The sequence below is a fragment of the Culex pipiens genome, chromosome 2 (genome assembly GCF_016801865.2).
Source record: "Culex pipiens pallens isolate TS chromosome 2, TS_CPP_V2, whole genome shotgun sequence".
In the NCBI taxonomy this organism is placed as follows: domain Eukaryota; kingdom Metazoa; phylum Arthropoda; class Insecta; order Diptera; family Culicidae; genus Culex; species Culex pipiens.
Window position 1 is genome coordinate 18488376 of NC_068938.1, and position 26004 is coordinate 18514379.

At 33.8% G+C, this 26004-nt stretch overlaps 2 protein-coding genes across 2 annotated transcripts; both read right to left on the minus strand.

The window, feature by feature from the left end:
- Nucleotides 1-1809: 1809 nt before the first annotated feature.
- Nucleotides 1810-2313, minus strand: LOC120432437 (uncharacterized). Its single transcript, XM_039597655.2, has one exon. The coding sequence runs from the start codon at nt 2166-2168 to the stop codon at nt 1923-1925; it is 246 nt and encodes an 81-aa protein (XP_039453589.1). The 5' UTR covers nt 2169-2313; the 3' UTR covers nt 1810-1922.
- A 539-nt stretch (nt 2314-2852) lies between these two features.
- On the minus strand, nt 2853-20983 carry LOC120432436 (ATP-dependent DNA/RNA helicase DHX36). The gene is made up of 5 exons (XM_039597654.2): nt 20827-20983; nt 17994-20713; nt 14156-14311; nt 13755-14091; nt 2853-2987 (listed from the first exon to the last, which is right to left on the minus strand). Exons 1-4 carry the CDS (start codon nt 20884-20886, stop codon nt 13758-13760), a joined length of 3270 nt encoding a protein of 1089 aa, XP_039453588.1. The 5' UTR covers nt 20887-20983; the 3' UTR covers nt 2853-2987; nt 13755-13757.
- Between the last annotated feature and the right edge of the window lie 5021 nt (nt 20984-26004).

Here is a 26004-nt window from a genome sequence, read left to right on the forward strand (position 1 = left end):
GTGGGGCAAGTGTAACAAGCTAAGGAAATGCTCGTTATAACCTATTAAAAACGTTAAAAAATCTGTCGGATTTTTTAGAATCATCTTATTCCAGGTCTTGACTGAGACTTTGATAGAACAAGTTTTTAAAAAATTCTGTTTTTAATGTAAAAAATTGATATTAAATTTTTTGATTTTTCGTACGTTCTACTCAACTAGTGGGGCACGATGAACAATGCATGAAAAAACATGCTAATTTACTAACAATTGAACTGTTATCACTTAGATACATCAGCTTAGGATGTATTTGAAACGTTTCTTCCATTTTTAGATTAAAAAAAATATATTACTCTAAAAATTTGACCGTTTTTACGAAAAAAAATATTACTTCGATGATAAATAGTAAATTTTCATAATATCACTATATTTTGCTCGGACATTTTTTTTAAACAATTGTTTATGAGTTTTTAAGTACTTTTATGTATTTATTTCTCAATAAAATATGTTGTTGCAGCAATTCGTATTTTTTCCATACTAAAAATCCATATGGTACACTTGCCCCACCTGAACAAGATTTTTTAAAAGCTCTCAACAAAAATAACCAAAAGTTAAATCATACTTTATAATAGGTGCAAGTCATTGGTAGGGACACTACTGATCTAGGAAAAATAGCATTTTGATAAAATGAGCCTTAAAACGAACCCTAAGCCTTATTTTGTACTTTCCAAATATTATAAGAAAACAAAGGTTTTGCAAAAAACTTCATTAAATCTCATGCCCCGTGGCGTTTAAGTCGTTTTGGCGGTTATGTGGTAGTAGAATCAGCCAATTGCATTGCTAGCAACAATTCCTCATACTGGAAATAATCAAAATTGTAAAAATTACGGCCGTACGAGCGATTGTTCCTCTTGCCCCATATGGTCGTCTTGCCCCACCTTCCTCTATCTATTCTTTTTCCTGTTAAATTTATGTGAGTTTTCCATTCTTTTTAACATGAGCAGATCTATAATTCAAACATATTTTCATATTCTTTTAAATCAAATTAAACTTGTATCAGTTTTCCATTCTTTCAAACATGAGCAGTAGGGTGGTCCAAATCCGGGCTTTCTCGGGGCTACCCCCTGAAATCAAAGATTGACCCATCACTAGGATAAATTCGAAATTTGAGTTCATTCTGACCACGGGAATCGCATGAAGTTTGTATGGGAAAAATCGTCAAAATGTATGGAAAAAGCAACTGTTTCAGTTTTTTTTACCTGTGGAGGGCGCAATAGTCGTCCAATCTTTGTCAATTCTCAGATGTAGGCCCTTTATTAAATTTAGAACAAATTTCACGAAGACACCATATTTTTAGGATTTTTTGCTGAAAAGTATTAGCTTCTAAAAAGGACCGTTTTTGCGTGGCTTTACACAGAAAAAAAAGTTGAATTTTGGAATGTTGAAAATTTGGTAGGTTGAATATTACCTCTTTTTTGAGTAATATTTCATAAAAAATGTGTAAAAATGTGAACCTGATGAATATTCATCAAAAACTGATGAAAATTCATCATTTTCTGGGGTAAAATTCATCATTTTTTTAGCCACAAAATCTGTCACCATTTCCTGATGAATATTACCATCATTTTTTTTTCTGTGTAATGATACCTTAATGTTCTTTTTTTTTTTTTTTTTTGAACGAACCATAAACAATTGCCACCTATTATTTTAAATGAACAATATGAATTCGCAATATATAAATCATCAAATTTGATTTGAATAAATTTTACTTTTTAGTAACGATGATTGGACGATAGTATTTTTTACGTTAGTTGAAACACCATATTCGATTTTTTGTTTTAATGAATGCTGAACAGAAACTTTATTTAATACAGCACTGGATATTTTATAACACACAACAAGCCTTTCGTCACTTCACTTGATTTATTTGACTGCTTTGAAATTGTTTAAAACTGCAACTTTGCAAACAACCCCAGCAACGCTGCCCCCACTCCACTCATGTGCGTCGAACAGACCGCCCTAATCGCACTGTCTCCATCGTACTGCTCCACTCCATCCTGGTAGTAGTACTTGAAGCATCCGTTGGCGTTCTGCCAGCCCACAACTTCACTGATCCAACTTTGATTCCGAAACTCGACAAACCCAGCGTACGAACAGAGGAAAACCTGCTCCATGAACAGGTCGCGGAACATCTCGGGGAAGTTTAGTTCGGCGATTAGACGCGACTCCCGGAGGATTTGTTCGCAGAGTCGTCCTTTGGCATTCGCGACATAATCTTCTTCAATGTTGGAGAATCGCTGCTTGCCCAGGATCAGGTAGAATAGAAGTCTACAAATAAATCAACTTGAAAATCGTTTTTTTTTTAAACAAATTGTTTTAAGATAACCTACTTGTGTGTCAAATGATAACCGAAGGATTTTTTTCGCATCAACATTGCAGAACTGCATCCCTGGCTGAGCAAAAGTGGCTTAAATATGGGCGGTTCCTTGCCAGCGCGTGATAAGCTTGCGTTGAACTCATTTTCCGAATCATTTACCAACAGCTCCGATAGGCACATATCTGCGGAGTGAATTTGTCAGAATTGCTAATTGAACGTTTTTTATTGCTCATTCGCAATCAAAACACACCTGATTGTTCTTCGCTGGGCGCTCCAACTTCCAGCAGGCGCAGGTAATCTCGAAGTGTCGACGGAGGATGACGGCCATGCGGACGGCGGTGATTCATCGATTCTGGTTCGGGCAATCTGAGCGGAATGTCGTCCTCGTCGTCGAAGCTTTGCCAAAAGTTGGAGTTGATGAGGAGTTTGCTGACTGGTTTGAACAAACAAAAGCTATTTGTCACAATGAATTCATCAATTAAGGTTCAATTTAAATTACCAATTGCGTTGGCAGCGCTGGGGAATGTGAAAATGCTATCAATTCGGCTCTCGACGTAGTCACACTTTCGTTGGAGAGATTCGATGAAGGCTCGGTTCTTTGGGTTATAAGTTGAAAGGATCGATTTCACTTGACCTGGAATCGAATAATATATATTATGCATAAAAAAAGATTTTGAAAAAGAAACATATTCATTATAATAGCATTTTTTTTAAATTTCGATTTTGAGCAAATAAAAAACTTTTCGACACAGACAAAAAAGTTTAATTTTGGAATTTTATATTACCTCTTTTTTGAGTAATATTACATAAAAAATGTGTAAAAATGTGAACCTGAGGAAAATCCACAAAAATCTGATGATAACTCACCAGTTCTAGATGCAATATTACACTTTTTTTGACACAAAATCTGTCATCATTCATAAATGCTACTATAATTTTTTTTCTGTGTTTTTTTAACAGTCAATGCACAGTCTAGAAAACAAAAATAAGTTAAAATCTGATTTTACGAAAAAAAAATCCTAAACAATTTTTGAGCTATAGAAGAATTATTGCAAATGGGGCAGCTTTTGACTTGCCTGAAGACTTAATTGTATCAAAAAAGAATTCTAAAGATGAAAAATTAAAAAGAAGTATGAGCAATACAGTCTCAAAAAGAAGTTATTTTAAAAAAATAGCAATTCGAATTTTCGAATTTCGAAGGAAACTGAAAATATGAGTTTGAAAACTTTTAAGTGGTGTTCAAATATTGACATAAATGCTATCTGGCGTCATCCATAAAGTATGTCACACAAAAATCGGCCAAAATTAACCCCCCCCCCCCTCCCCCCTATGTCACACCAATCAATTATATATAAAAAATTTCTATATTAATAATTATAAGCAAACAATTTTAGAAAAGAGGATTTAATTTAATTGTGTACATTTCGAATTAATATTATGCAATCATAAAAAACCTAGCGTGACGTCACAGTCTCGCAAACACCGTGGGACAATTTTGGCATTATTTTTTTATAAGCATTGAAACATTTGAAATTAAATTTTCAACCCTTTAAAACAAATTTAATAGCGCTATTTGTTGAAAATTAAATTATGTATATTCATGAACTTAAAAATAGACACAAGTTTGAAAATCAATCCATGTTAGAACGGTTTTTTCAAAAGACCGGAATTTAAAAAAGAACCGCGGCTCTTTTTTGTGAGCCATGGATGCTTGTTCGCTTTTTTTAGTGAACCGGCTCTTTGAGCGGTTCGTTTTTTGCCCACCGCTACTTTTGTGTCAAAAAGACGCCGTTTCAACCGACTTGTCATTTTTTGATAAATTGATTGTTTTTGTTTTGCGTTAATCAAACAAGTTTTGTACTAAGAGTTTAGGATGTTCAAAATCTGGTTCCCAAGGTATCAATGTCAAAAAAAGAATATTTTTCGAAAAAAACTAAAACATAAAAAAATGAGGCATTTTGAAGTTCAGTTTTTGTCAATTTTAAAATACCTCATGAAGGAAAAGCACCCCTGCAAAAAAACATCGAAAACCAGGTAATTTTTTTTCCTCAATAATTAGACTGCTGGCAACTAGATACCTATATGCAACGAGATATAGCATCTTATCCCTCTACGGCCTAAATTTTTTTTTTTCGAATGTTTTTATTTTCCCCGTGTGTTAGTGTCCCCATTTTGAGCAATTATTGTTCTCTTGTTTTATACTTTTTTTACGTTACTTCTCTTGTTTTATATTTTTCTTGTTTAATTTTTAGTATTTAATTTGCATTTATCTTGTAAAGTTTATGTTTGTTTCTGGAAGTATTTGGCTTACTCTACCACCAGCAATAAAAATTGTAAATTTGGAAGGTGTAATATTAGAAGGTTGAATATTATCTCTTTTATGGTGTAATTTTACCTCAATTTAGACTGAAAATGCGACATTACACCAGAATAGTGGTAAAATTACACATTTTCAGAGGTAAAATTACACATTTTTTCTGACATAAAAGATGTACCCCTTTCCAGATGTAATATTACCATGAATTTTTTTTCTGGTAATATTCAACCTTCCAAAATTACAGATTCCAAATTTACATTATTTTTTTGCTGTGTAGAACGATAATATTATCATTTAAATTGTAAAAAAATGCTTAGAGGCATAGTCTGGTACACTACAAAAAATACTGCAGACTTATTTTCACAAAATAAAGGGGATATGTGAGCACTTGTATGAAACGCAAAAACACGCGCCTATCGAAGGGTAAAAAAAATCCGAATTTTTTAAATTAAGCCGAACATTTGAATATGTCCAAAATAATGTTTTCGTTTTGCAAAATTGTATGGAGCCTTGTATGGACAAGCTAATGATGCAAAATGGCTTCTGTTGACAAAAGGAATACATGGTCAAAGTTTTATTAAAATTTTAAAAATGAAAAATGAAGTTAAAAAAAATTGCAACCAATATTTTGATTTTTTGAAAAAAAACCATTATTGGTTCAAAAATTTATAACTCGATCAAAGATTTTTTGCCCGTTCTGGAAATTTCTGAAAAGTTGGCATTTAATGTCCTTTAGGAGACATATCAGGAAATAGAAAATAAATTGTGTTATTTTGCAAATCAAGTTTTAGTGACAAAAAGAGAAAATATAAATCACCCAAAAAATTTACCGTGTATCATTTATTTTCAGTGTAGTCCTTATCCATACCTTTAACTTTGCGGAAGATACCATATCGATCAAAAAAATCCTTCAAAAGTTACAGATTTTTGAATTTTCATACATCATTTCTGTATGGACAGCAGCCAAATTTGTATGGCAAATTATATGGACAAACTATAACTACTGGGCATACCGAAGACACCAAAAAAGTTTTAGCCGGATAAAAAAAATCAAAAAAAAAATCGAAGCACTGAAATCTCATAGAATTGCTCAAAAGTATTAATAAAAGCAGATATGCGAAAACGTAAAGAATTGCTCTTTGAAGTTTACATCCAAGATGACGAACAAAACGGCGGTGATAAAATATTGAGGAAATGCTTTTTTGAATGTAACAAGCAATCATCTGATAAAATTCGATTATAGTAAATAAAGGCCAATCAATATCTGTTTTTTAAGTGTTGTGCCTCTTCCAAATTTTTCCAACGAATCAGGAACAAAAATATTGTTTGCACAATTTATTGGTAAACTGTTCACAACACATTTATTAATTTGTTTGTAATGAAATTTAATCTATTGGGCCTATATTTTATTTAAAAATTCAGACTTTGGTAAAACATATTTGCTTTAAATTTAGCTGTAGAATAACTGCAGTAAAATGTTTTTGAACGCTGGGCTTAAAATTTATTTTTTTCAATGTGAAAAACTATTCTTACCGTTGTTTTGAAATTTAAAATCAAGCGTTTTTCTCCACATGAAAATTTTGAATCAGTCATAGGAATAATTTATATGAACAAATTCAGAGAAATTAAAATAATTTTAATAATTAAAATCAACCATTAAAATTTTATTTTATCGTTAGATTTTCTCTAAGATAAACAGTATTATTGAAGTTCACACCAGAACCACTTCTTTCCCTATTCTTCAAGAAAATGACCAAATTAATCTCATCATAATTCTCGTGGCAATTACTTCACACCATTTTCCTTGAATCATTCTTACCGTTGGCAATCGCCACTCCAAGCAATAAATCCGTACTTAAATCCTCGTAATTGGCAATGCACACATCCAGCAGTTTATCCAACCGAAACAGCAACGCTTCCGGCCCAATCCAGCCCTGAAGCAATCGCTCCGAGGCCACCGGTGGCAAATCAAGGTCAGTTCCTTTTCCCGGGGCACAACAAACCGCGGATACTAGGAGTAGTTTTAGAAGCAACAATATCATGTTTTTGAGATATTCGCAAACACTTTAGAAAATGCGACCACTTCAGAGGCCGGCCAAACTTGAAGTGAGCAAATCTTGGGAAAATGTCCCAAAAGTAACGGTCCTTCGGAGACAGACAAACGGACAACAGTGATAGAAACGCATGCTCAAACGGAACGGAACCGCTTCTCAAGTATAAGACAAGTCACACAAGACGAACCCGGAGGAGAAATAAAAATTTATTTGCTCTCGGATTAGAAATAATCCGTGGCTAATAGAAAAACAATTTAGGATTTCCCACTTGCCAGGGTTCGGTCGGTAGGCGTTCCGAAGGCGAAGGCATTTTCTCTGTCCTCGATCTCTCTGAAGTGGTGCAGTATGTGAACAGTGAAGCTTCGTATTTTATTTAAACATAAAATTCAATAAAATATCATTAAAGAAAAAAAAATCTAAAATACCAAACTAACTATTGAATAGACAGAATTGACAAAATTATTTTAATTAGATTAAATTTTTTATTCCAGTTTTTGCTTTTTTTCTGGTTATTTTTACACCTTCAAAAATTTATCAAACGTACACAAAACCAATTCAATCCAACACATGTCCGTACCCTACGACACCCCCACTGTCACAGCCAACCACGTGGGGAAGAAATTGAAGAAAGACAATCTTGGAAGGAAAATCCCTCCGTAGGACGAAAGGAATGGGATTTTTAAGCCACCGCAAGCATTTTCACTATGTTTAATTTAGTTGGCTCTCGCTCACTGTGTGGCACTGCCGACTGACTGCTGGATTTCGGCTCCAGTTCCGGTGGATTTTGCTTGGTTTGTTTTGTCCCGTCGCAGTGAACCAATTGATTCCGCTGGCGCGCGTGGCGATGGGTGGGAATAGGGATGTTTTGAGAGAAATTTAATGCAAACTGTATTTTGAATCAATGAAAATTTGAAATAAGTGTTTTTTAATTACATTTTTTAAATCACCTTAATGTTAATTATAAAAACAAGGAGAGTCAAAACATTTTCAGCCTTCTTTATTTTCTTTATGAGTTTGACGAAGGAAGAAAAATTAGCATAGTTTGAGGTCAAGGCTGAATTCTAAACATTTAGTCCCTAATATTATTTCAAAAACTTTTTGAAGAAACTATTGAAACAATCAGATCAGTTTAGGTCTAGTTCCAAAACACTTCGACAGGACCTAATACAAAAAGTGGGACTCTAACTGTTTTCTATTCAGAGTTATGACAGGATTTAATGAAAATTTGATGTATTGCCCACTTCGGGATCAAAACCGGCAATCTCTGGATTGGAAATCCAGTTCACGATGTAACTGATCCACACTTAAATTGTAAACAAAATTGGGCAAACCTTAAGTTTTTTTTTTACTTAGATTTAATAAGAGCTTCTTTGAATAAAATTTTGAGTTGGAACCGTTTTAAGCAGTTGGTAGGCCAATTTTATTTTAAATTGAATATTTTTTTTAAATCCGATGAATACGTTATCACTAATCAAAAATAGGATAACATAAAAAAATAGTGATTGTGAGTCTGCAATGAGCCAATTCATGAAAAAAACGTTACTTAATCCACCCTAAGGTGGTTGGTGCCTTCCTCACATTTAAAGGGTGCTGTCCAAAAAAGACACAAAAGGGCGGTGTTTTTCAGTGTTTTATCAATTTGACTCATTATTCATACCACTAGATTGGGTAGTCAGAGCTTCATATTGCAGGGCACTTAGGTGCTTACAACTTATGATTAAGTAGTCAGATCTCCAATCTAATTCGTGCCCGTTGAAAAGCTATTTTGATTACCTATCCAACGACAGGTCGCATGAGAGATCCGGACAACGTTTTCATCAAAATATCTGAGATCCGGCCTCCAAAAAGTGCATAAATAACACTTAAGTGCTTTTAACTTTTGATAGGGTTGTCAGATCTTCAATGTCTTGGACGCGTTAGGAAGGTCTTTCAAATACCTTTCTAAAAATGTATAGCATGACGGGGTTTCTTACAAAAACCACCCTTTTTACAATCTTCCGGACTTTAGTCAAAATCGTTTTGAAGTACTTAACTAAACTTCATAATTTTCAATAGGGACTTATGGGACCCCAAGACGGATCGAATGAGACCAAAACGGTCCAAATCGGTTTAGCCAGTCTCAAGATAATCGAGTGCATATTTTTTGGTGCACAGACCCACATCCCTACACACACACACACACACACACACACACACACACACACACACACACACACACACACACACACACAGACATTTGCTCAGAATTTGATTCTGAGTCGATATGTATACGTGAAGGTGGGTCTAGGAGGTCAAATTAAGAAGTTCGTTTTTCGAGTGATTTTATAGCCTTTCCTCAGTAAAGTGAGGAAGGCAAAAAGAGAAATTTTAAAAATTCAGGATCATGAAAAAAATCATAAGGAACAAGGATCGTCAAACTTTAGCAATTTTCTTCATAAATTGTTTTTTTCTTTCTGCTTTTGAGTTTTTTGTTAGACACGCTAAACAATTTTTGGAATGCTTTGGTTTGTGATTTCTTAACGGTTTTTTTAACAGTAGAAAAAATAAATTTAAAATTTTAGCAAATTATAATTTCCAGGATATTTTCCATCCCTTTCACAAAACGAAACAAATAAACAGGGTGCGAAAATAAGTCAAAATTAGATTTAAACCAACTTTGAGCATGCTTCAAAAAGTCAAAGAAAAAAAACAAAAATTGTACGCAAAAGTCGTTTCTTCAATATTTAAAGAATTACCGGATTAAATCGATTAAATAATAATATGGGAATAAATTATCCTCCGCGCATTTGTAAGTCTATGAATAGCTGAAAGTTAATTTGATTATCAATCGCAAGTAAAATGTTTACCAAACGTTTCATTTATAAAAAAATCAATTGCAGTAAAGTATGAGTGACTTCTATACAAATAATAACCCAATAATGATACACTTAAGGAATTTGTACAAGGAAAATGTTGTGATTAGGACTGTTTAGATGGCACTCAGAAAAAAACCGTTTTTTTTACTTTTTATCACTGAAAGTTGTATTCTAAAAATACGTATTTTTTAGGTGATGGTTATCAGAAAATATCACAAATATCGTCATCCAAAATTTTAAAATTCATTCATACTTGTAAAAGCTGAAAAATAACCTACACGTTCCTTTTTCAAGGTTTTGTCAATCGTTATTCGGCTGTGTTGAGCTAGAGACTCTTCTTAAGTTTAAAAATTATTGAAAATTAGTTATTCTCAGTTTCAGCTAATAAGTGTTGACAGGTAGAGCAGTGGGCAAGAGTAAGGCATTTTCTGTGACGGGTACTTTTTTCTGACAGTTGATTGGGTTTGACGCAAGCAGATGAACTGAGCTCACTCTGGGATGGGATAAACAAAGAGAAAAAAACCTATTGTCAAACTAAACCACTTTCAACATGGCCGCTTCTGTCAACCTAAACCTGTCCTTTCTTATGAGGAGAAAATGAGAAGTATTGTGATTTTAGTTGAAAAAAAAAAAAAAAACGAATTTAAATCAATTTCAGAAATAATTGTTAATTGCATTAATAGATTGATTAAAATATTTTCAATTGAAAGGCATTTATTTCTATCGTACACCGAATGTTGACTTATCAGCATTTTCATTTTAAAAAACAATCCATTTCATGAACCGACTATTCTTTTGCCCATTTAAATCTCTTGTTATTTTTTTGAGCGTTACATAGAAATGTCATCTAGATTGAACAATATTAAACCTGTGCTTCCCATGAAATTAAAATGTGGCGTGAAGAAACAACATTGAAGAACTGGATTTAAAAAGCAAACAAAAATAATGGCCACAGTTTAGCCTATTTGATTTTTTTCGCACTTTTTTCTGACATTCTGACACCTTAGGGCGTGCGACCTAAGGAATGTTGTCTTTAAAGATGAGTAAAAATTGCCGTTGAATTCGACGTGCTCCTCTTTGGGGAACTGGGAAAGATTTGTTTACTTTCTTTGCGTAACGGGACAACGACAGGAGCAGATCAAAAAAAAAATCTCCCCTCCCATTTAATGACTTGCAGGCTCGCTTGCAGGCTTTTTAGGATTTTTTTTAGATTGATGTAAGAAAACGCATTGAAATCGTATTGCATTTTTCACATCCAAATGAAAATGAAAAATCTTTCATATAAAAAACACATTAAAAATTGAAGAAATGAACATTTTTTGACTCATCTTTGATTTGCCAACCATTTCAAGTAATTTGTATCCGGCAGCTCCTTATGAACGGATCCACCGTAAAACGATGGAATATAAACTCAGGATTCTCCACCCACGTCCAACCGCAAATTTTAACAGCCAAATTCAAAAAAAAAATCTGCGAGGAGAAACTAAACAACAAGTCATCCACATGCTTGAGCACTGAGTTGAAAAACATCATCAAGAAAATTTGAATTGTCAAGCTATCTGAATCACAGATTGCTTGATATTTGTTTTCGAACACGAATTTTCTTGCAAAAAACAGAAGAAGAATACAAACGTAAACACTCAATAAGAAGACTCTATCCAGCCGTCCCGTCCCAGAGCTCACTGTGTGTTTACTCTCGCTAAAGAACAGTCGAAATAAAACTTATTTTCCGTCCTATCTACAACAATCCTGGTTTTTTCACTGTTCCGGCTGTGGTGGCCAAGAGGTTATGGGCCCAGGCGACAGGAAGTTGTAGAAGAAGGAGGATTTAGTGTGGAGCTTGTAACGAAGGAAATTGCTGGAAGTTTACGAAGGAAGTTGCCGGAAGGATGGAAGGTGCGAAATTCGGGTTCACGAGGTTGAGTTACGACAACTATGAAACCTGGAAGCGGCGCGCGAGACAGTTTTTGACGCGGGAGGGACTCTGGAGCTATGTTGTCGGCGATGCGAAGGCAGAGGTGAAGAAATCTCCCGAGTGGGCGGCCAAAGACGATCTGGCACTGCAAACCATCGGCTACCTGGTGGATGATGCGCTGCAGAGGGAGATTGAGGAAGCTGCTACGGCGAAGGAAGCTTGGGAAATGCTGCGGAAGTACTTTGTGAAGGATTCTTCGGTCGGGAAGGTGGCGCTGATCAAACGGCTTTCGAAGATGGAGCTAGCTGAAGGAGGTGACGTTCGGGAGTTTTTGCTGAACATGGAGGAGCTTTTCGAGAAAATGGGTAACGTTGGCATTCGAATGGACGAGGATCTCAAGGCTTGTTTTGTGTTGGCAAATTTGCCCGATTCGTTCGACAGCACCGTGTCGTCGATTCATGGTCGGATGGAAGTTCTTTCGATGAATTTTGTAAAGACGAAGCTTATGGAGGAGTACGACCGCCGGAAGAACAAAGTCGAGACGGAGTCGGAGAAGGCCATGGTAGTTCGAAGTGCAGCGAAGGACAAGCGGTACCCTGGACCGAGCCGGCTGTGTTACGCGTGTAGCAGTCCCGACCACCTGATGCGAGATTGTGACTTGCTGAAGAAAGTACGAGCTGAAGACGAACGATCGAAGTCTGGCGGGAAGCAGAACAGAGCATTGTCTGCTACTGTGGAGGAGGAGAGTGGATCTTTTGGAGGAGAGATATGCTTGGCGGCGATACAGGAGGAGACAACGCAGGATTGGTATCTGGATTCAGGAGCTTCTGTGCATATGACTGGGCGTGGAGATCTTTTGGATCAAGCTAAACTAACACCGATTACAAGCGTGAAGTTTGCGGACGGCCAAGTGTTGCAGTCAGCTGGCAAAGGAGAGGTCAATCTACGCACACGGAATGGCAATGGCTACGCAAGAGGAGTTAAGCTGGTGGATGTGCAGTATGTTCCCGGACTTACGGTGAATCTAGTGTCAGTGTCCGCGATTGTAGCTAAAGGATTTGAAGTTGTTTTCCGAAAGAACGATTGTTGCGTAGTGAAAGATGGTAAAGTGATGTTAGTAGCAGAGAAGGTGGGGAAATTGTACAAGCTCAATTGAGTAAAGCCTTAGAGGTTAGGTTGCTGTACTCTTGTGGAGGAGTGTTGACAGGTAGAGCAGTGGGCAAGAGTAAGGCATTTTCTGTGACGGGTACTTTTTTCTGACAGTTGATTGGGTTTGACGCAAGCAGATGAACTGAGCTCACTGTGTGTTTACTCTCGCTAAAGAACAGTCGAAATAAAACTTATTTTCCGTCCTATCTACAACAATCCTGGTTTTTTCACTGTTCCGGCTGTGGTGGCCAAGAATAAGTTCATACTTTTTAACTTACGATATCTAGAAGAAAAATAATGTACTTATTTGAAATCTGGACTCACAATTCATTTGTTTAAATCTTGAAGGTATTTTTTTATTATCAAGTATATATAAAACTACAAGATTTTCCAATATAATTTATTATGTAATAAATTTAATGTTTAAGTATTTCTCTGTCACCAGCAAATTTCAAGGGAGTGAGACCAAAACTTTAAATAATTTTTATTGGCATAATATAATGTCACCAAAAAAAACTTTTTGATAATAACTTCAAAACCTGTGCTTAAATTTACTGACAACAAAACAAAAAAGAACTATTTGAATACTATAAGACAAAATCATATTCTTCACTTATCTAACTCCTCCGCCGTTTTGCAGCATTCAAAATCTTCTCCACTCTCCCATTCCCTCACAAAGGACACCCTCCAGTCCTTCACGGAACTCATCAAAACAGAGCCACTTATTTCAATTCACTTCACTTCATTTCACTCACAGAGAGCTTTTCTTTTTCTTTGGCTTTGATTCTTTCCTTCCCCGATTCCCACCCACACCCAAACACGCACACAATCCCTCAAATAGATATAAATTACAATTACATTTAATTTGCCACTTTTATCCTCCTCGCTCTCTCTCTCTCTTTCGGCGCGCGTAGGAAAATTGCAGAGGAATTCACTTTCTTCACGCTTGAGGTGGTGACTTTATCAAATCTAATTTAGTCAAACGCCCAAGGACATCGGGATTTCGAAGCAACGATGCAAAAAGCGATTCTATTTTTGTAAATTCAAATAAATTATTATTACATTCCAGTGCTGCTTAGTAAAATAAAATTCCGCTAAACGTTGACATTACCTTCTATCGTCTGCTGCTGCTCGTCGACGGTGGCGGCAAATCATCGTTCTCAAAGTAATCAAAATAGTCGTCATCCTGGTCGAATTTGATCTGCTCCGGATTTCCACCACCGGTGGCCCGCTGCTCCGAGGACGAAGCTCCCCCAAAGTCGTCGTCATCAAACCCGTCCTCGTACCGCCCATCGATCGTGATTAGCTGGATGATTGCCCGCAGAAGCGTGCCCTCGTCCGACGACCAGTCCACCGGCGACGGGTTGCAGATCTTCTTCTGGAGAAAGAGGTTGAAGCCGGCGCGCAGGTCCTGGATTAGCTCGTACGTTTCCTTGTTGCATTTGAGGCTGTTGAGGGTGGGATTTTGAGGTGGTTAGAATTTGATTAGTTTTGAAGTGAGACAAATTTTACCAGTAGTGACCAGCGATCGAGATCAACTCGTACGCGCCCTCCGTCTCGACGTGGTTATCGCCGAAGAAGAACAGCGGGAACGGATTCACCACCGTCGTGTCGAAAATGGTCAGTCCCGAGCCGGAGATCTTCTGCTTGTCGTAGTACACCACGAAGCTGTTTGAGTTGAATGAATTGAAATAGTAGTTCAGAAGATCATCATCAAGTTCAGGGTTGTTACGGAGAAGTTGAAACAAAAATCCGCGCCGTCCCAAAACACAATACAATTTCGCGACAAACATACAAGAGAGTTTAAATTTTTTTTATTTGATATTTGAAAATACTAGGCTAATAACATTTTATGTTATTTATAAAAATATTTGTTATTCGTCGTTATGATTTTTTGTTATTGGATTGTTATTGTAATGACAGACTAATAACATTTTTAGTTATTCTTCGAACAAATCTTTGTTATCATTTTTTGTTATTTTAACAACCAATCCGGTCATCCCAATAACAGTTGGAGGTATTCTTCCATAACAAAAAATGTTATTCCAAAGTTGTTTTGGCTTTCAACCAATATCATACCAATAACAAATTATGTTATGATAACAAAAACTTACGCAAAAAATGATTTTTCAGGAAGATTCCATAACACTTTCTGTTATTTTAACAATATTTGTTATTGAAATGGCATGAATTTAAGGCCCAACGTCCGGCCCGCGGGCCGGATCCGGCCCGTGAAGCCATTTCATCCGGCCCGCGACGGCTTTTCAAAATATTTCTATGACCGGCCGGTCTGGTTGTTCATGAAAAAATAAATAAATAAATTGGTTGCCTGAATTTAAAAAAGTAAGCTTGAGATCAAATTTTTACATATTATAACAACAACAACTTCATGTTTGAATTTAATTCTTATAATTTCTATATTGATATTTTTAAACTGAAAAATGGTGCAAGAAAACAAAATTATCCATTTCGTAAAATTGTGAGATTACAAAAATTACAAAAAAAAACTTGGATTGTTGTCTAAAAATGTTCAAAATGACTCTAAATTTAAATTCATTTCGGTTTTAACTGTTTTTACTTCACATTGAAGATTTTTCTATTTTCATTTTTTTTTAAATAAATAACTAAGCAAAAACTAATGTATTTTCCAGAACAACTTTTCTGTGATAAAGTTTTTTTTTAAAAAAAAAGCTTAAAAAAGCAAATTATTCGTACTGATCGCTTCAAATATTTTTAAAAAATATAAAAAATGTCTCAAAATTAGGGAGCAAAAATATATTTTTCCATGAAATTTGATACATATTTTTTTTACACTTTTAAATTTTCTGTGTTTAAAATAATTTTTAAATATTTTTGCAAAATATTTGAATAAAGGTGTACAACAAGGTTTTTTTGTAAAAGATATTCGAATCCAAATTTCGATTGAATAAATTTTATAATGTCTCATTGATTTTTTTTTATTTTGTAGTGTTGGGGAAATTAAACATAAAAAAATTGCAACGACCATTGAAATCTGAATGTTTTTTTTTTGTAATTCCATCGAGGTATTTAATTGCAATCGTCAAAAACAATAACTATACAATTTTAAACAAACAAAAATTTAAATATGTCAGATAAACACATTTTTGAAAGTTATCTTTGTTGTTTTATTCTTAAAATCAAGATATACTTTTTTCAACTTTTATCAAATATTAGTTCCGGCCCGCCACTGCATCAGAAAAATCAGATATGGCCCGCAGAGCCAAAAGGTTGGGCACCCCTGCTCTAGATGGTGACAAAAAGGGTTGCATATAAAAATTTAAGAATTCTGCAGTTTAAAGTCCTGATTATAAAATTGAGGAATTTCAATATTTAAGAATTCAAGAGTTTAAGAAATAATAATTTAAGAATTTCGAGAAATTTTTTTTTTTAATTTTTTAAAAATTTGGAAATTTTTTAAAATTTTGAGAATTTTGAGAATTTTTAAGAATTTTTAGAATTTTTAGAATTTTTAGAATTTTTAGAATTTTCAGAATTTTCAGAATTTTTAGAATTTTTAGAATTTTTAGAATTTTTAGAATTTTTAGAATTTTTAGAATTTTTAGAATTTTTAGAATTTTTAGAATTTTTAGAATTTTTAGAATTTTTAGAATTTTTAGAATTTTTAGAATTTTTAGAATTTTTAGAATTTTTAGAATTTTTAGAATTTTTAGAATTTTTAGGATTTTTAGAATTTTTAGAATTTTTAGAATTTTTAGAATTTTTAGAATTTTTAGAATTTTTAAGAATTTTTAGAATTTTTAGAATTTTTAGAATTTTAAGAATTTTAAGAATTTTAAGAATTTTTAGAACTTTAAGAATTTTTAGAATTTGTAGATTTTTTAGATTTTTTAGAATTTTTAGAATTTTTAGAATTTTTAGAATTTTTAGAATTTTTAGAATTTTTAGAATTTTTAGAATTTTTAGAATTTTTAGAATTTTTAGAATTTTTAGAATTTTGAGAATTTTGAGAATTTAGAAAATTTAGAAAATTTTGAAAATTTTGAGAATTTGAAAAAATTTAAGGATTAGAATTTTAAGATTTTTTAGAATTTTGATTTTTTTTTAGAATTTTGAGAAATTTGAGAATTTTTTAGAATTTTGAAAATTTTGAGAATTTTGAGAATTTTTAGAATTTTGAGAATTTTAAGAATTTTTAGAATTTTGAGAATTTTGAGAATTTTGAGAATTTTGAGAATTTTAAGAATTTTGAGAATTTTGAGAATTTTGAGAATTTTGAGAATTTTGAGAATTTTGAGAATTTTGAGAGTTTTGAGAATTTTGAGAATTTTGAGAATTTTGAGAATTTTGAGAATTTTGAGAATTTTGATAATTTTGAGAATTTTGAGAATTTTGAGAATTTTGAGAATTTTGAAAATTTTAAAAATTCTAAAAATTCTAAAAAATTTAAAAATTCTAAAATTTTTAAAAATTCTAAAAAATCTCAAAATTCTTAAAATTTTCAAAATTTTCAAAATTTTTAAAATCTTAAAAATTTTGAAAATTTTAAAATTTTTGAAAATTTTGAGAATTTTAAGAATTTTGAGATTTTTTAGAATTTTTAAAATTTTTAGAATTTTTAGAATTTTTAGAATTTTTAATTTTTTTAGTATTTTTAAAATTTTTAGTCTTTTTAGTATTTTGAGAATTTTAAGAATTTTTAGAATTTTTAGAATTTTGAGAATTTTGAGAATATTCTCAAGAATTTTAAGAATTTAAGAATTTAAGTATTTAAGAATTTAAGAATTTAAGAATTTAAGTATTTAAGTATTTAAGAATTTAAGAATTTAAGAATTTAAGAATTTAAGAATTTAAGAATTTAAGAATTTAAGAATTTAAGAATTTAAGAATTTAAGAATTTAAGAATTTAAGAATTTAAGAATTTAAGAATTTAAGAATTTAAGAATTTAAGAATTTAAGAATTTAAGAATTTAAGAATTTAAGGATTTAAGAATTTAAGAATTTAAGAATTTAAGAATTTAAGAATTTAAGAATTTAAGAATTTAAGAATTTAAGAATTTAAGAATTTAAGAATTTAAGAATTTAAGAATTTAAGAATTTAAGAATTTAAGAATTTAAGAATTTAAGAATTTAAGAATTTGAGAATTTAAGAATTTAAGAATTTAAGAATTTAAGAATTTAAGAATTTAAGAATTTAAGAATTTAAGAATTTAAGAATTTAAGAATTTAAGAATTTAAGAATTTAAGAATTTAAGAATTTAAGAATTTAAGAATTTAAGAATTTAAGAATTTAAGAATTTAAGAATTTAAGAATTTAAGAATTTAAGAATTTAAGAATTTAAGAATTAACAACCCTGCAAGTTTTACTTACTTGGACTCAAAGTCCGCCAGCGTGCTGTTCACCGACGAAGGATGCATCGTAGTTCTGCCCTGTCCTTCGATATTTAAAATGGACCGCCCGTCGGGTGAGTTCCGGTTGCGGATGACCTTCCGCACGAACGCCACATTCGGGTACAGCCCGGCTCCGATGATCGCCTTCAGCAGCTTGTCGTTGTGGGAGTTGAGGTTGTTCGCCATGGACGTCACCTGGGCGTTCTGGAGGAACTTGGCCGAGTAGAGGTACTCGCAGAACTGGCGCTTCATGTTGTACAGCTGGTTGAGCGTGCCCAAGTTCAGGAAGTTCTTGTACGCAAAGTGCTGAACGTCCCGACCTGTCAGGTCTTTCCACTGTTCGATCACGTTCGCCAACATCAGATGATCGCTGTGGTAACCTTTGGCGAACTTCCGCTTTACCATTCCGACCTCCTTCTCCTTCCCGAATGGTTTGTAGAACGCGTCCTTGAACGAGAGACTTGCCGCGATCGACGAGATCGGGTCGGCGCAGCTGAAGATACTCGACAGCAGAACCATCTTCCCTGTCCGCGGGTCCATCGGAAGTCGTGCCAAATGGTACCCCAACGGGGTCAACGTCTGATCATCGTCGATCGCGTTCAGTCGGTTAAGCAGCTCCAGCGATGTCTCGATCACGTCGTCCGTCGGACGATCGAGCAGATGACTCATAAATGCCCGAGCCTCTCCCAACCCGAGGATCTTGATGTTCAAGATGACCTCGTCCAGCGCAACGCGCAGAATCTCCGGCGGTGTATTCTGAAGCAGCACGTTACGCCGTCCTCGCGTGTACAGATGGTAGCAGATGCCGGGTTGAACACGACCCGCGCGTCCCTTGCGCTGGATTTCGTTCGAGATCGAGATCCATTCGTCGCGCAGCGATGAGACGCCCTCCTCGAACATGTTGATCTTGTGGCGACCGGCGTTGACCACAAACACCACGTCGTCGATTGTGATCGACGTTTCGGCAATGTTGGTTGCGAGGATGATCTTGCGGGTGCCCTTTTGGGGTCGCGAGAAGACCGCTTTTTGGTCGAGTTGGGGGACTTTCGAGTGGAGTGGGTAGATAAGGGTGGACATGCGGGACAGATCGCGATGTGCGGAGAGAAGCTTTTGGACGTCGGAGATTTGCGCTAGACTGGGTAGGAACACGAGGATCGCTCCGTCTGGTTTGGTGGCTGAGATGTGGTAGATCAGCTCCGTGATCAGATCGTTCTGACTAGACTCGCTCAGCGGGTTGGCGATGGTTTGGAGCACTTTGGCCGGGTATTGACCGCGGATTGTTTGGATGTACGGATCGATCATGTCGAAGAACTGCAGCATTTGACGATCGCGGTAGTTGGGCTTCTTCGGTCCCGGGTTAAATCCGTGGAAGTTTATCTCCGATATAATATCTTCGAGGTAGAACTCCTCAACGGGGAACGTCAAACCAGGGATTTCAACCGTCGGACAGTCGTTGAAGTATCGAGAGAACGTCTCTGCCGTTAGCGTTGCACTCATCAAAATGATCTTCAAGTCCTTCCGGAACGGAAGAATCTTCTTGACGATCCCCAACAGAAGATCCGTGATAACGTCTCGTTCGTGAATTTCGTCCAGAATCAAGTGCGAATACTCCTTCAAGCAGGGATCGCTCTGCATGATCGAGAGGACAATTCCCGTCGTGCAGAACACGATACTCGCTCCAGCCGATCGCGGCTTCTTCGCATCCAACCTGATCTGATAACCAACCGAGTCCCCAAGCTGTTCACCACGCTCCGCTGCAACTCTCTCCGAAAGCGTGATCGCCGAAATTCGCCTCGGCTGCGTACAAATTATCCGACAATCGGCACCCCTTCGCTTAGACATCGCCTGGTCCAGGATAAACTGCGGAATCTGCGTCGTTTTACCACTTCCAGTCTCACCCTTAACCAAGATGACCTGATGCCTGTCGATCATCTGCAGAATCTCATGCTGCGAACCAAACGCCGGAAGTCGCTCGCGAACTTCCCTCATAACCCCAAACTTCTCCTTCCTCAAATACTCATCGTACAGATCCGCATTCAGCGTCTCCTTCGCATCCAGCTGCCACTGCTCCAGCATATCCTCCTCCTTCACCGATTCCTCCCTCAAAATCTGATCCAAACTTTTGCTAATCACCTTCAAATACTCATTCTTAAACACCGAATCAATCTCATCGTTCTGCACAAAGTGTCTGAAGAAATCCACCTTCCCCCCACCACCATCCTCCAAGTTCAAATACTTCCGAATCTCCAAAATCTGCCACCTCGGAATCGTAATATCAACCGCCTTTCGCTTCTCCCGCTCGCGATTCTTCGCCGAGTTCCGATCCCGATAGTACAACCCGAGCGCCCTTCCCCGCAACCCCGGCGGTGGCCGATCTCTCCCCGTCACCACCTGATCGTCCCGCTCATCCCCAAACCTCCGAAACCGGTTAGCATCCCTTCCCCCATCCCCGCCCTCGTACGCCATCCGCTCGCGGTTCTTGTTCCGCTGAAGATCCTTGCCACTTCTCCACTGTCCGTCTTCGCCATCCTCGTCCCGATTTCTCCCACGATTCTTGTTCGCGTAGTACAGGCCGATCTGCTTGCCTCGCAAATTACCACGACCGCCACGACCTCCGCGGCTCGGTCCGCCTCCGCCTCTAGATCGGTAACTCATGTCTGGTTCGGGTTGATGCTCGGTTTTGGTTTCCACTGGATTAGACTAAAAAGTGATCAAACATTAAATTAAAATTGACTGCTCTCTCCTATAAACAGGCCATCCCACCAAACCAAAACAAACCCCGACTTTTCTAACCCAGCACCAACCACCCTCACCTCTTTGTTCAGGCGAAACTTGCGAAGCTTTTCCTCGAAAGAATCCTCACAATCGGACATTACAGTGGCACGGGCGACGAAGGGCGATCTGCACTTGTTCTTTGGAACGATATTTGAACAAGCCGATAGAACTTTTGATAAGAATTATGCTGACATTTTTAAGCACTTCAAAATATGACTCGCGCGAGTGCCGAATGAAAATCGTGACAGAATTGAAATTGACAGCGATATGTTTACAATTGCGTGTGCTGAAATTTTTCAAAAGATTATCGGAAATATTTCAGATAGGGTAAGTTGATATTTATTAAACTCAACTATGATTAATCTTCTATTGTTGTTTCCGTTGTTTCTTGACAGTTTTGGAGCAAAAAGATAATATCTTTTTACATGAAAAAAACGTTCAAAAAATACACTTTGCGCATTATTAAAAAATATTGTTTTATAAGTGTCATCTAATTATCTTGCAATTTTCAACTGACGATATCTTTGAAAATATTGGTCCAATTTTCAATGTTAAAAAATGAAACTTTTGCTATTTTTTTTATTTTTTCTTGCTTTACTCAATAAAAATATTTCAAAAATTATATAATTTGGTTTAAGTATGAAATTATGAAAATAATCTATTTTTAGACCTTTTCATAAATAAAGCTTGATTAAAAAATAAATAAATAAAATAAAATTATAAAATAAATAATTATCTTGATAAAGCTCATTTTTCTGAGTACAATGACCCTTTGAACAACCGCAAATGATTTAAAATGGATTTTTAATTCAATTTTATAAAATTAACTTCATGGTCCTTCTTGACAGAAAAGGTCCTACTTGACAGCTCGTTCCAAGGGGACCATAGTTGATCCATCGAAAAAATGTTGTCTTGTCAATATATTTTTTTTGCATTAAAATGAAAAAAGTGATCTCAAATGATTTTTTATCGCGTTTTTTTACCGTTGTACATACAAATTTACATAGGGCTTTAGTAGCCAATTTTAGACCTTTAAAAAAGCATTGGAAAGAAGAACTCTTAAAATTTATGAAAAATTTAGGGTTGGAAGGAAGGGGCTGGAGACTCTAATATTACTTAAGGTTACTGAGTATACTAACGATATTCCAGTATACTTGTTAGTATACTTACCGAAAAGCAATAAACTGTTAGTATATTAATAGTATACAGGCGATATTAAAAAAAAGTATACTAACATATTTGATATACTGGTTGACATAATAAGTATAGCTCTAAGAGTTTCCAACCCCTTGGTTGGAAGCACATTGGAAGTGTGACTTGTTTTATGTGACTTTGCCAATGTTAAAAAAAATTTCTAGGGTTAGCTTTGATTGTATTTTTCACTAATAATTTCTATTTTACATGTAAAAAAATTTGTATTGTCCCAGAGTATGCCTCTTACCATGTTCAAACAATTTAAATAATATTGGATTTATTCTAGAGTAAAAAATTACAAAAACATGCAAAAAATATGACAAAGTGCCTGAAAAAACATGAAATAACAAAAAAAAACTAAAAGATATAATAGAATTTTAAAATTATTGAGTGTCTACTTTTTGTTTTTTTTTAATTTTTGGATTTTTTTCCCATAAGAGACATTGACACAGGACATTGAAAGACTGAACATAGAAATGGTAAATCAATGAGAATATTTTTATAGGTCTTATAAACAAAAAAATCAATTTTTGCTTTTGAGTGTTTTTAGAACCGCCTTGAGTCAGGGGTATTCAAAAACACCCAAAAAGCAAAAAATGTTTTAGGACCTTTAAAAAAACTCTATCACAGTTTTTTTTTATGTAATCAATGTGGTTGATGTTTTGGTGGGTTTTTGACATTTCCAGGGTTGTTACGGGAGAGTCGAAAAAAAATCCGCGCCAAATCCGCGCCGTCCTAAAACCCAAAACCGCGCGAAATCCGCGCCATATAAAAAATATCGCGACCAACATTTAAGAAATTTTATTTTTTAATGAAGAAAAGCTAATTCAGAAAGTCTGGAGCAACATTTGAAAGGGGCGGTACGACATTGCTCTTAGGCGTGTAATGAAAGCCTTTAAATGGGACGAAAGGCCGTAAGAGCTATGTCAAACCGCCCCTTTCAAATGTTGCTCAAGAAGTATTTGAAAAAAAAATAAACTCGTTTTATGTTTAAAGGCTTCAAAAGAATGAAAGCAATAAATCCCTTAAGCAAACATCAAGAGACGATCAAGGCAAGGGTCATAAAAAAATCTACAAAATAAAAAACACAATATTTAAAACCTTAAAAATTAAACTTCAAAAAAATAAATCAAAATCTAATTTTAATATGATAAAATTTTAAATTTCGAAAGTCTAAAAATTCAAAAACTAAGAATTTTTAAGCAGTTTGTATTCCAAAATCCTCGCTAAAATTTCACTCCGAATGAAATTTCATTTCCGATATTTAAAATAATTTCTTCTCATAATTTCAAAATCTCTAACATAAAATATGACTTCAAAAATTGTGGCATTCAAGAATTTAAGAATTTAAGAATTTAAGAATTTAAGAATTTAAGAGTTTAAGAATTTAAGAATTTAAGAATTTAAGAATTTAAGAATTTAAGAATTTAAGAATTTAAGAATTTAAGAATTTAAGAATTTAAGAATTTAAGAATTTAAGAATTTAAGAATTTAAGAATTTAAGAATTTAAGAATTTAAGAATTTAAGAATTTAAGAATTTAAGAATTTAAGAATTTAAGAATTTAAGAATTTAAGAATTTAAGAATTTAAGAATTTAAGAATTTAAGAATTTAAGAATTTAAGAATTTAAGAATTTAAGAATTTAAGAATTTAAGAATTTAAGAATTTAAGAATTTAAGAATTTAAGAATTTAAGAATTTAAGAATTTAAGAATTTAAGAATTTAAGAATTTAAGAATTTAAGAATTTAAGAATTTAAGAATTTAAGAATTTAAGAATTTAAGAATTTAAGAATTTAAGAATTTAAGAATTTAAGAATTTAAGAATTTAAGAATTTAAGAATTTAAGAATTTAAGAATTTAAGAATTTAAGAATTTAAGAATTTAAGAATTTAAGAATTTAAGAATTTAAGAATTTAAGAATTTAAGAATTTAAGAATTTAAGAATTTAAGAATTTAAGAATTTAAGAATTTAAGAATTTAAGAATTTAAGAATTTAAGAATTTAAGAATTTAAGAATTTAAGAATTTAAGAATTTAAGAATTTAAGAATTTAAGAATTTAAGAATTTAAGAATTTAAGAATTTAAGAATTTAAGAATTTAAGAATTTAAGAATTTAAGAATTTAAGAATTTAAGAATTTAAGAATTTAAGAATTTAAGAATTTAAGAATTTAAGAATTTAAGAATTTAAGAATTTAAGAATTTAAGAATTTAAGAATTTAAGAATTTAAGAATTTAAGAATTTAAGAATTTAAGAATTTAAGAATTTAAGAATTTAAGAATTTAAGAATTTAAGAATTTAAGAATTTAAGAATTTAAGAATTTAAGAATTTAAGAATTTAAGAATTTAAGAATTTAAGAATTTAAGAATTTAAGAATTTAAGAATTTAAGAATTTAAGAATTTAAGAATTTAAGAATTTAAGAATTTAAGAATTTAAGAATTTAAGAATTTAAGAATTTAAGAATTTAAGAATTTAAGAGTTTAAGAGTTTAAGAATTTAAGAATTTAAGAATTTAAGAATTTAAAATTATTTGAGATTTGAGAAATATTTTTTTTGTTTTCTAAATTGTTTTGAATTTAATATTTTTTAGTTTTCTAAATTTGATTTTTTAAATTTTGATTTTTTTAATCTTTAAATTTTTGATTTCCCGAATTCAGATTTCTAGTATTTTGAATTAAGAAATTTCAGATTACAATTTTAGAAATTTAAAAAAAATGAATATGAATTTTGATTTTTTTGGTTAAAAAAACCATTAATTTTTTTTTATTTTCCCCAAGAATGCTTAAATTTAGAAAAAAATATTTCTATGGATTAAATCCCATCTGAAATTCGAAAGTGGAGGCCAGCTTCTGTTACGTCCAGTCAAGCTCATATTTGGCACCCACCAGAACAAGCCCCAATAATCGTTTTTGTTACACATTCCAATGTCTATATCTTCGGGAAAAGTTTGTAATATTTGATTTACAAAATTAAAAATTGAATAAATCCAGTATAAAATTAAAAACAAATAAGGTTAAAAATTATTACTCAAAACTCAGAGCCGGAGATGTTAAGAAATGACAAGAAACATACAAAAAATAATTTCTACATAATCTTCATCTTCATTTTTCGATTTTTCGCACTAATAAAATACAAACCAAAATATTCAGAAGAAAATTCAATTAATAAATATGAAATTCTTGCACTCAAAGGAAAAAACAAATTATCCTGATAATATTTTTTCAATAACTTGAAAGTAATTCTATCTCTCTCAATTAATTTATTTATCAAAATTGCCATCCGCGCGAAATCCGCGCCTGAGCAAAATTAGCCAGCAAATCCGCGCCAGATCCGCGCTATCCGCGCGAAACGCGCCATCCGCGCGATCCGCGCCGTCCGTAACAACCCTGCATTTCGAATTATTTCGAGAAAATCCACCTCGGTTAACCAAAATTTGACTAAAATCAAATCAACAATACAACTCAGATTTCCTCTTAATCATGTTTTTCGAATGTTTCAAGGCCGTAGCCACAGAGTAACCGAAGCCGTATAATCACAGAGTTACTCTGTGGTATAATGTTGGTGGATTTTTTTAAGATTTCATCGGCAAGTTTCCACATGACATGTCAGTTAAAAAGTTTGGCTGGTATCGAAGTTAGCCCGACATGTGACGCTAAATTTATGCGATGAAATGTTTGGAAATTTATTTATACGACTTGGTTTGTGATAAAGAATGAAAAAATGCAAAAAAAAGGTGCAGGTGGTTATGTTCTACATAACCAATATGACAAAGAACTTTGTACAAAACTCTAAAAATCATGCTATTTTTATTTATATTTTTTAATTCTTTGCCTATTTATTTAATCCTGAATAATTAATTCTAATTAAATTTATTCAATAAATGTCCCCTGGTAGAACCTTCCCTCAGGGCCATGGCCACTCCGGGTGTGGCCAATCCTGTCAAAATGGCCATTTTCATGACTAGTATCAAAAACCATGAATTTTGATACCCATATTGCCCCAAGTCGTATGGTTCGATA